We start from the raw sequence: 12,353 nt of genomic DNA on the forward strand, positions 1-12,353 counted from the left end.
CACCGTATGTGAAAGTGGGCAAGTTGAAAGAAGCCATAGTTTATGTGAGGAGTGTAAGGTGTTTTTTAGAAGACATTGTAGAATGGACAGATTGGTCTTTTGTGAAGTGGGGCTTAGACAAGCTTAAGAAAGCGGAAGAAGTAATGAGGAAAGTGCTGACCGAAGAGATCAAGAACATCAAAGAAAAGTGGTCTAAGGAAAGAAAAGAAGAAAATAGAAAGAGAAAAGAAAACTTCGACAAACTCAACCATAACTGGATAAGAATACAGGAGAAATTCAGAGCGCTAGGCCATCCTGACTGGATGCCAGAGACGAAGGAGAAGAAGAAAGGAATTTTGGGAAAGATAAGGGGATGGTGGAAGAAGTGGAGGAGTTAGAAGAAGAAACCCAAAGGCCCTTTTCAGGGCCACTCCAATCTCTCGAAAAGAGATAGACTTTCAATTGCCTACCCCATTTTTTTTTTATTTTTTTTTTACAAAAACAAAAAAATAGAGACCCATCAGGTCCGGACCTTATTAAAATAGGATCCCGACCCTGTTCCATTTTCCCTTGACGCTAGACAGTCCCACGATTTATTCCCCATGTTAAATTCCCTTGACGCTATATTGTCCCAGGGTTTTTCTCCATGTTAAATTTACATAGACGCTATATGTTCCCAGGGGTATTTTTAAGGGTAAGTCCCATTGACACTCTAGTATCCCCATTCACTACTTACCATTCATAGGTCCAAAATTAAGAAGATTTTAAACATGCTGAGTGTTGGAAAATCCTGTAACCACACGAAATTAATAATTTGGATCCATTAGAACTCCTTCCGATGTAGACGGTAGGAAGAAAACAGATTGATTGATGTCTCAAAGTGCTTCTGTCTGAATTTGCTGTCTGAACAAACCTTATCTCGGATAAATCAATAATTCAAATAAATATAATAAATCAATATTCCCTAATGTATATTCTCATTCTCGGACTAACATTCGGATAAATCGGTGTATATGAAACTCAGTTATGGTGAGAGACGTGTATGAAGATCAAATCGGTGGTACATGTGGTGAGAGAGTGACTTACTCATTGAGACCTAATATTCAGGCCCGGCCCTAGGATGTGCGGGGCCCAAGGCAGCAAGCGATGAGTGAGCCCAAAGCAAAACAATCTGTTCAATCTCACCACAGTTTAAAAAAAAAATGTATAGCCAGCAGCACGGGGCCCAAGGCGGTTGAATCGTTCTTCTTTCCCTAGGGCTGGGCCAACTAACATTTTCAGTTTAACATAAACAGAACATGGAATAGGTAGGGCCTACTACGTATAAACTGACCATATACTGCGGAAACATTTCGCCAATTACGTGCTACTTAAAACTGTTGAAAAAAATGTATGTATGTGTGTATGTATGTATGTATGTATGTTGTTGTTGTTCTAGGGTTTAACGCCATTTTTCAGCACAAGATAGGCTATATACCCACGCTAGCCGAGCCTTGGACTCGAACCCACGCAGGCAGAGGTGAGATGGCAGTGATCCGGAACGGTGAGCGCTTTAGACCACTCGGCCACTCGGGGCCCCTGTATGTATGTATGTATGTATGTATGTATGTATGTATGTATGTATGTATGTATGCATGCATATGTGTATGTACGCGCGCGCGTGTGCGTGTGTGTGTGTGTGTGTGTGTGTTGTTTTGGTTTATTTTAAACAGCTGTGTCGTTCGGTGTATATGTGAGCCGTTTTTCAAGTTACCATCCCATACTGAAGGTTTTTCTTCTTTCTGCATATGCCCTAAGTTGGAATTTAGACTTTTACACAAGCAATGAGTGTAGTGATGCTCAGCAACTCATTTATTGAAACACGTTCAGCAACAGCGTTATTTGAGCACGTACAAAATAAAATAATAATAAATCACACAAGGGCTCTCACATTTCACATAATTATCACATGTACACCAAAACATATTTGTGCTTTCAAAACGTGCATTAAATTTTTGTTTTGTTTTCTTCTCATTAAGTACTCTAAGTAAAAGCTGTTGTCTGCAATGTTGGAGAGTAAAACGTATATTGGCTCAAACAGAATTTAATCGCAGCTTCAAATGCAATATCCACTAAAGAAACGATACTTCATCATTTATGTGTGCCGGACCTTAAAATATCTCACTAATGAAACAACATATCATCATTCATTTGCCAGACCTTAAATTGTCTCAGTAAGGAAACGACATCTCATCATTTACGAGTGCCCCATACCTTAAAATATCTTACAAAGAAAACGACACTTCATCATTTATGTGTGCCAGACCATTAAAATATCTCAATAATAAAATAGCATCTCATCATTCATTTGCCAGACCATTAAAATGTCTCACTAATACAACAACATCTCATCATTCATACGTGCCCCAGACCTTAAAAATATCTCACAAAGGAAGCGACATCTCATCATTCATATGTTTGCCAAACCATTAAAATATCTCACAAAGGAAACGACATTATATCATTCATATGTGTGCCAAACCATTAAAATATCTCACGAAGGAAGCGACATCTCATCATTCATATGTTTGTCAAGCCATTAAAATATCTCACAAAGGAAACGACATTATATCATTCATATGTGTGCCACACCATTAAAATATCTCACAAAGGAAGCGACATCTCATCATTCATATGTGTGCCAAACCATTAAAATATATCACAAAGGAAACGACATCTCATCATTCATATGTGTGCCAAACCATTAAAATATTTCACAAAGGAGGCGATATCTCATCATTCATATGTGTGTCAAACCATTAAAATATATCACAAAGGAAACGACATCTCATCATTCATATGTGTGCCAAACCATTAAAATATCTCACAAAGGAGGCGATATCTCATCATTCATATGTGTGCCAAACCATTAAAATATATCACAAAGGAAACGACATCTCATCATTCATATGTGTGCCAAGCCATTAAAATATCTCACAAAGGAAGCTACATCTCATCATTCATATGTGTGCCAAACCATTAAAATATCTCACAAAGGAAGCTACATCTCATCATTCATATGTGTGCCAAACCATTAAAATATCTCACAAAGAAAGCGACGTCTCATCACAAAGAATTTAGAGTTAAAATTGTATAAATGCTTCTATTATGTATAACTCTCTCTCTCTCTCTCTCTCTCTCTCTCTCTCTCTCTCTCTCTCTCTCTCTCTTATAATTCATTCTCATCTGCCAAGCTTCTAACCAGTTCCTGACGGGACTGTCGACGAACTTTCTTCTTCAGCCTCCTCCTAATGTCCCAGTTAAGCATACACAGCAGAAAAGAAAGGATCACCCCATTACTGGAGGAAAATATTATTACAATAATACCAAACAAGCTTTGATGATCTGATTTGATGTGCCTATGTACAAGACCAAGAATAAGTGAGATGAACGTGAAAACATAGAAAATGGTTGACGTCGTCAAGTTATCACGATTTCGACGAAAGCAGCAGTTTTTGGTCAACATTTCCAGGTTTTTAAACAGCCGCCACATTGCAAGTGCTACAAAACCTGCTGTCAATAACAGTATCATCATCTTTGTGATTTCTGCGATCCATATCGCTGTCATGGAATCTGCCCCAGGCCAACACTGGACCTTGTTACCAAGAGATAAAGTGACGGCCCAAACAGTAATGGGTACAGTAGGTAAGCCCCACCCAACCATGCAGTACGTCATATAACCGGTAATGCACAGACGTCCAGACTTGGTTGCGAGCTGTAAATAATGTAGTTCCAGTAATAGCCACATGTGGGTCACCGTCTCAGTATATTTTTTGAAAATAATAACTGCTTCACAAAGAAAGGGTGTATTCGATATGCGCTTATTATTTTTTTCTTTCGACGTGCTATCTAACAAAAGTAAAGAGACGTCAACCAATTTAATGATCACGTCAATCAAAACTGCAACAAACAAGTTATTCAAGACTTTGTATTGAGTGGCTTGCCTCAGCGATTTTGGAAGTGCAAATCTAAAAGTAAGTAATGAAATTATAATAAAAACAAATGAGATTGATAACAAAGTGATGTCTACTATATTGGTTGGCAACAGGACGCTGACATCAACGGCCGCAGAGTCCTTCGCCGACGGAATATCAAAATGGTCTTCGATATTGATATGTTTCACACACTCACTGTAGTCACTATGTCCGAATCCTTTCCATAACGCAGGTTTTGCCCACTGCCCGTCCTCCTGGCATGATTTGTAAACTCGACTACCCTCCGCAGCTAAAAACACTAATGGGCATTCCTGTGATGCTGTTTGCCCAGTAGGGGTTGGAGACCAGCACGTGATACCATCCCATGTTGCGTTGCAGTATTTTCCATTGAGACTCTGATTGGACCCCTTTTCACACTGTTCCAAAGGAGTGATGTATTTGTTCAGATCATCGTTCGACATGGCCTGGTCTAAATATATGTCTCAGGAAGTCGATGAATCTTCTGCACAAAATTACGTATGTGATATGACGTCTGTATCCCTTCTCTTGCTCCAAATCGTTTAATGATAGAACTTAAAATAAAAAGTGCATTACTCTATTCACTAGAAAAGCGAAATTCTCTGTTTACAACGATTCCCGGAATGGTGGCCTACATGTTGAACTGTAATTCATTTATTCTTATCTCAGTCTCGCAAATCATGTTTACTGCTGTGTAAAAGAACCAGGCAGTTATTTCCGCATCTGTCGCTGAACCGAATCCACTTGAAACAGCTATGTAGGCTTGTACTTCCTCTATACCATTTCCTGTTCAAAGTCAGTCCCTGGAATAAGAATGCACTCGCCGATTGTCTTTGAAGTTCAGTTCATGGACATGATCTGAAACGAGCACGCTTTTATTACTGCTTTGCAAACTAAGTGTTACTGCTGAACCTACGTAAATCGATAGTTATTTGCCTCTTACTGAAAGACAGTTTTCAAGTATCCATGAAAACTATTTTACATCAACATCCATTTAACTAAAAAAAGATAGGATGATTAATCATTCTCGTACATGAGTGCTTGTATCTTTATGCAAGTCCTGCATAGAAAATCTAAAATATTGTACTTGAAACTCTCGGATAGTACGAACTGATTCCAATGCTTTAATGGTATCATTAGCACAACATATTATATGATAAAATATTCTCTGATATCTTTAAAACTGATAAAATGTATTTTGTCAATTTAACTGCATTGATTTTGAAATGGCATCCGGTGCTGATAGACATCTCCAGTCATACTCAGCAAATTCTCTATTTCGTGACTAAATGATTAATCTAAATATATCTTGTTGTCTGTGGTGAATAAGACCCAGGATCGGCGCATGGTCTATTTTTGCACAGTATGTTCCAGACAAACAGAATGCATAGGAGCTACGTAAAGTTACAGGATGGTCATTTGTTATTCGTGTAAGGTCGCATTTATCTACAATCATTTCTCACAATTTCAAGGCCTTATTTCTAGAACGCATCTCAGTTCAATTGATTTCTCAGAATTCACTGGCTATGAGTTATATGTTTCAGTTTGAAGCAGTGGGGTGGGGTATGGGGAGAGAATGTAATACATAACTAAAGAAGAATATGAAATTTAGCCTTGCTTTCGTAATTTATCAGGTTTAATCACCATTTTGAACTTTTCGGGACCAATCAATATCAATCACACATTTTACCACGGTTAATTGTATCGAACTTTTGTTTGAAACCTGAAATATTTCGGACAATATGGAGACTATATGTTCTTGTGGTATGCATCATAAGCCTTCGGTTATTTCTTCTGATTGAAAGTATAGTGTAAGCATATTTTGACTCTACAAAGGTATCTTCCTAAACTGACATATACATTTTCATTGATTATGTTAGAATATTTACCATTTTCTTAAATACTTAGATGTCAAGGAAGAACAAAGTACGTTGCATCTGATTGGTCAACCATTTTATAAACTAATATGTGTGTTTTAAAATGTACCCATAAACATGACCGTTATTTTATTCACACTTCCTTCATAATCTATGTCAATACCATTTGAAATGAGAATGAATCATTTTAGAAGAATTTATACAGGGTACGGGCCAGTTTTTTTTTTTTACAGGTTTAACTCGTAATTTATTAGTTCGTTCATACAATATATAAATATATCCAAATAGTTTTTCGACTTCATAACCTTATTTTAAAATATCAGAAATTTCACTGCATGAACAAAAGCAGTTTTAACAGAATTTAGATTGATTCTTCGTGCTCGTATTATGTCTTTCTTTGAGGCACACTATCTGGATTTTTTCTTTATACTATTTGAACTGTGAACTTATTTCCATTTCGTTCTGCAAAACTTAAACAGAAACAGCTTCAAGCTCTTTTTAAATCCCTTGTATGTATGCAATCCGTTGTTAACGTTACATGAAATTCAACAATGTGTTTCATGAGTACAATAAATTTCACAATGGCAAGGAAAATGCGATCAGACAATAAAGGGAATGATCCAGTCTATACTGAGGAGGTGCGATGACTGAGTGGTTGGCATGCTGGACTCGCGACAGAAAATGTGCAGGTTCGAATCCTAACATAAATCAGCCTGTGACTGTCGGCAAGGCACTTTACTCCAACTGCCTTGGCACTAAACCTACTTGTGCTGATGTGCCGTAAAACACCAAATCAACGACCACACTATACTACTTCTACTACTACTAGTGATGTTGCTGATAGTATTACTTCAACCACTACTACTACTACCACTATAAACGTTATCACTGGTTGTTACAATAATAATAATAATAATAATAATAATAATAATACAGTTAAATCTAAAGTATGGTTGGATGGTAAAAAAGAGTGTTGTTAGGGGGTCAGAAATTCATTATGACAGCGGACATCCTAACTAATGAAGGTAGGTACTAGGTAACCGGACGTTTAAAAAAATTCCACTCCGAGACCAAATACCAATTTTATCTTCATAAAGGGATTCTCGTAACACAGCCAATTAAGCAAATTGTCAAAAATTGAAAAAATAATTAGAGAATTTTCCTCCTTCCTTTCTCTCTTTTTAATTATCCAGTTCAAACAGTTGTATCGCATTCCTTGACATATAGGACATGAAATATAACCTATAGCTGATTTTAGCTCCAAACATATAAACATACGTTGACTAATTACGTCGTTTGGACTGTAAATCTATTAAAAAATGCACATCTTCTATAAAATAATGCTGTTTCTTCGACAATGTTTATAACCATAACTGCGATGACTAGGTGGTTAGCTTACTGGATTCGTGATCAGAATGGCATGGATTCGAATCCTATCCAGAACATCATGTTGGGTCGGCTTCTGCAGTGTGTCCCTGTGCAAGCTACTTTACTCGAACTGTCTTGGTACGATATAGCCTTTCACGTGTTGATGTGCTGAAATAAACCAACCAAACATATAATCTTGACTCACGCGGAATCATATGAAGACTGCATGAAAAAGGGAGAGGAGGTGGTAGTTTCATTCTTTGTATCCCTGCGCATTTTAAAAACAATTGAGAATATTAAAATCCTCAGTTCGTCCAGATTGTCCGTTCGTCCGCCTGTCCTTTAGAACAGCTCTAAAAATAAAATGAAGAGTGGAAATAAAGAGCACAGTTATGTTTCCCTTAGTAAGGGCATTCTTACGGAGTTTCAAGCATCTGAGGTACAAAATCTGGTGGTGTGCGATAATGCCCTTGGGACAACCATCTACGAGAATGATGTCAATACTGGCTTCTGCGCCTGGCGTACCTGGGAGGGCGTCAAAGATCTTAAAAATTGTCGATTACATTTTCAAATATTTTCTAACCAAACTTAAAATGTGCATCCGTGGCACGAAGCCGCATAACATTTGACAGATTTGCATTATGGTGTCTTGTGTCACTGTTTTAGTATAGGGAAATGGGGTGGGTGGGGAGGAAGGTGCGATAAAAAAGTGAAGATTTGCGAAGGTGGTCCATTGTAGTTGTTCTCTCTCTAATTACGCTACCTTTATAACACATGCAGAGTCAACTATTTTGTATTCAAATATCCAACACATCTCCACGTGTAATTTTATCAATACTTCGTGTGCATGCTATAGGCCAAACAGATGCAAGGTTGGGTATGTTGCTGGCAAATACTAGAAGTGTAATGGCTACGATACTTTAGTAAAAAAAAATGTTGTAATTTTCTGTTATAAAAGACGCTTTGCACATATCACATTTTACTTTTGTGAAACTAATACATACATTGATAATCTTTAAGCTGAGCCAAATTTTGTACCCAAGAAACGGACATATCCTCGTTGTCAATCCATCAACCTGGTACAATTCTCTGTTACATGTATACATCGTTTTATAAAATGCACCCTTTGTTACAGGCTAATGATACCTTACAATAGAAATTCCGATAAAGAACATTTAACCCGAATGTGGAGGTAGTTTTATTCTAAACAACAAACTGGTGAGAAGATATTTATAACCTTGGGCCATGTGTCCTTCTCAGTCGAAACTTGGTTATTTTAGTCATGTAAAATTGCTACCTCTAATTTTAAACCTACAAGTTACTTTGTTCATTCATTATTTTTATCAGATTCAATTATCTTTTGCGGAACACAGTGGTGATACTATTTGTTTAAAACAAACGTTTTTTTGAGGTTGGAAGTATTACAAATAAAGTCTTTAAAAAAAAATAGAAGATAATATACTTGAAAAGCTCGTCGCACACAACCATGGCACGTTTGTGGTTATTGAAAATGGACCGAAACGAACTTGGGTTATTGCAGATAAAATCGTACATGTCAGAGACGATTAATTATTTAAATCATGGCTCAAGTTACGATAAACATGCCAAACCACTCACATTCGCTCTTTTCTTTTTCTTTCCTTGGAGTGTTTTGCGGGGGTGGGGGGGGTACTTTTACAGTAGACGAGCAGAGATCTAAGAGAATGTTAGCATATAAAATCATCCATCGACTCCTAGTGATGAGATTGTCATTATCTAGTACAGTAACTATAAAACAGACAATCAAAGCAATAAACCAAGAACACTAACATAACACATGCTTGCTCTCAAAAACTACTCACTCACTTCTCCAATTCAGTATACGTCTTCTTACCGTGCGTGCGTGTGTGTGTGAGTGAAACAAAATAATAAAATAACAGCTTTGTGGGACAAAACAATTTTCTAAGTTCTCGGTTTCTGATTTGTTAACTGTAGCAAAGTTTGCGACACGCTGTGTGGAAGGACATGGGTGGCTGAAGCAAGTCACCCTCTCACAGCTTTGATTTGCGAGAATCAAACAAGAAAACTGTAGAGAAACTGCCTTACAAAGCCACAAGCAACGTCATCGGATGGTTTGGTATGATTCATAACAGGCAATGTAAGGTTACTGATAGATTCGATTTACTGAATATTTGGAGAAAGAGACAAAAAAGCAATAGGATTACATATACATTGAAGATAACGTCTTCCCACACCAACTGCCATAATCACTCGCTGTAACTTTAAAACTGGCCAGAGACATACAACACATTGACGGTAGTTGGATCAAACATGTTAATTAAAAACCAAGTTCTCCAAATTAAAGGCAAAGACTTAATACACTTGCAAGACAACACTTGCTAAGGAGTTTTTGTCGTGGAAAATATAGAGACAGTTACAGGAACAAAACAGACGCTTAACACAAAATCATCAAAAACAATTTAGAAAATATTTGCATTATGAGTTTGAAGAGAACTATCCAATTTGCTTATGCAGAAATACCCAATCGGCTTTTCCTACATTTGTTTTATATATTCCAGGAAAATGCATTAGATGCTTGTATTAATATGTGCATAAATCGGTATTGAAAATACAGGAAATGAAAAAACTTTTATTAAAAAAGTTCAAAATTCAAACAATGTGTTCATCGCAAGCGGCCACAATAAGAGTTCAAGACTACTACCATTAACAGTGATGGCATCCGTAAATGACTAATCTAAAGCAGAGTTCTAACGAAATTATCTCAGTGCATCCTCGGGTTTCAGACTACGGAAACTTAACGTTTTATCCAAGCCTTATTTTTACAACAACAATAGATTTCCAAGATCACCACACAGGTAACTGTAATAACAACCTTCAGTTCTAGTAGGACAGCAGGAAAAAAGTGCTCTACGTTCTGAATAGAGAGACTTTTATTTGTTCAAATCTGTCACTAAATTGAAAAAATGATGTAACCGTCTGCCATCTGGCTAGTGTGCGGTTTTATCAGTTCAAAAACACGTACACAGTTTTAAACAGCCAAACCATTTCCTGCATTCTATAAGAACAAATTATATTTTCAAGACATCTGGCTGAGGTCAAATGTTAGGTGATAATTTCCGTGAGAACCACTCTTCGTCTCATTATCTCCACGCATGGGGGTGGGGGTATAATTCGATCTCATACATCTATCCTTCCATCTTCCCGTTACTACATCTGCCGACTGACAGGGTACTGTTTCGAATCGCACGATCGTATCCGACCGAATCGGCTATCTTGGCGTGACCAAGGTACTTTACTCAAATTGCACTTAGCAACTAAATTGTTTGACGTGCCGTAAGACACCAAAGCAAACCCTACCCCGCTTGTGTAAATTTATGTAACTTTATAGCTGTGTTACTCTCAGGTTAACTATCTACAAGACGTGTATCTTTAGCAATAACAGTAGTATAATGGCACGATCTGGAGCATACGGGTATTTCCATGTCAAACAATGTACAATGTTTATGGGGTATAAGGGGAATCCCATCTTAAACAGGGTCAAAATGTATGGGCCATAAGAGGAATTTAACAAATGACTGGCAGTCTGGAGAGAGAGAATGTTCGGCTACTTTCCATTTTTGCCGTGTACTTGGTACTATTAGCTGTATTCTTCGCAATATACGGAGGAAATAAAATAACAATCTCTCTCTTCTCTCTCTCTCGGTGTTTGTGTCTGTGTGTTTTCATAATTACTTGTACTTTAAAAGTGTTGTTATCCAAAATGAGTACATGAAATAGAAAGTTATGTTACTCTAGTTTTACCTTTCTCAAAATGGAACTGATAAACGTAGCAATCAATGTTTGGCTTTGTAAAAATAATTCTATCCTATGTGTCACAAAAAACGAACTTACATTACATTTGAGGTTTTAAAAAACTAAACTCACAACTTTGCCAGAAATTATAACTTCCAAAAAAAGTCACATTCGTAAGCTTCATTGTCATAAATCAAAGCAAACACACCAATTCTTTTTTTTTTGGGAGGGGGGGGAACATTCTATCAGTATATGATACACGACAGATTAAAACATATTGTAATAGTTTAATAAATGAATCTAACTCACATGAAACTCAACCGTCGCCACAGAGAGAGAGAGAGAGAGAGAGAGAGAGAATCGAAAAATTTAGTCTGCATTGTATGCAAGTTAACAAAATAAACCAGTTACTTGTATATCGTAATTTGTAACAAAGGAACAAATAACAAACACTGCCTGACAAGAGAATATATTTTGCCAAACCAAACGGAGTGACATAAGTAGCGAATTTTAGTGAAAATATTTCATATACTTATTGAAATAGTAAGATTATGGTATTGATGCGATTTCAATCACGTGCGATTTTACAAAGATAGGATTCCTATTAGAACCTGTAGTGACTATTTTTAGTGTGATTTTTGTGACGTGTTGTTGAAACTCGTTATAATTCTTTTTCACGGAAAAAAAAAACTTGTATTTTGGTCTTGAATTTTTCAAAGTATGAATATGATATTTATACTCATCCACACACACATACACACGTGCGCGCGCGTTTTATAATCTCTCTCTCTCTCTCTCTCTCTCTCTCTCTCTCGTTTCGACAAATTCTATATCACGATAAAACAGGCAGCAACTTGCCTATGGGTTTGGCACCGATATTACCATTTCAGCTCAAACAAAATACAGTGACCTTTTCACATCCTGCCTAAAGTAAATGTTGCAATGGGACCAGAATTCTTAAATTCAGCGCACTAAATTTCGCCAAAAAAACACAACGGGTTGATATTAAGCTTTCGAGATACATTATGTTAAATTTGGTGTCTATAACGGATGTAGCGGTTTTTTTTTTTTTTTTTTTTTTGTTAAGTACATTCAGTACAAGCAATGTAGTTCTGGTACATAAAAATCGTAAGCCAAGCGCAAGTCATTGCAAGCTGACAGAATATTTAACAAATTTTCGCGCAATTAAAAGTACTGCGTTTTTGCCGCTTATGCCACTTACTGATATTCCTCTTTTGCCTGAAACTGTTATAACCATGTCAAATTTCTCTTTAACCCATACATTTTTTCTGTGTTTAACATGGAAGTCTCCTTATCACACAGACCATCCCATTATACTACTCCC

At 36.9% G+C, this 12,353-nt stretch overlaps 1 protein-coding gene across 3 annotated transcripts in view; it reads right to left on the reverse strand.

Annotated features, from left to right (window-relative positions):
- Window positions 1-1,817: 1,817 nt before the first annotated feature.
- LOC149796821 (PDF receptor-like) overlaps window positions 1,818-12,353 on the reverse strand; it is a 33,758-nt gene continuing 23,222 nt past the window's right edge. For all 3 annotated transcript variants that reach the window (XM_089961464.1, XM_089961467.1, XM_089961466.1), the window contains 2 exons: window positions 7,248-7,384; window positions 1,818-4,829 (listed from right to left, as the gene is read on the reverse strand). In XM_089961464.1, coding sequence (XP_089817590.1) covers window positions 3,188-4,414 — 1,227 coding nt within the window. In that variant the 5' untranslated portion in view covers window positions 4,415-4,829; window positions 7,248-7,384 and the 3' untranslated portion in view covers window positions 1,818-3,187. The remainder of the gene's footprint in view (window positions 4,830-7,247; window positions 7,385-12,353) is intronic.

Source organism: Sinohyriopsis cumingii, chromosome 6 (assembly GCF_028554795.1).
Source record: "Sinohyriopsis cumingii isolate HCF-2022 chromosome 6, ASM2855479v2, whole genome shotgun sequence".
NCBI lineage: Eukaryota > Metazoa > Mollusca > Bivalvia > Unionida > Unionidae > Sinohyriopsis > Sinohyriopsis cumingii.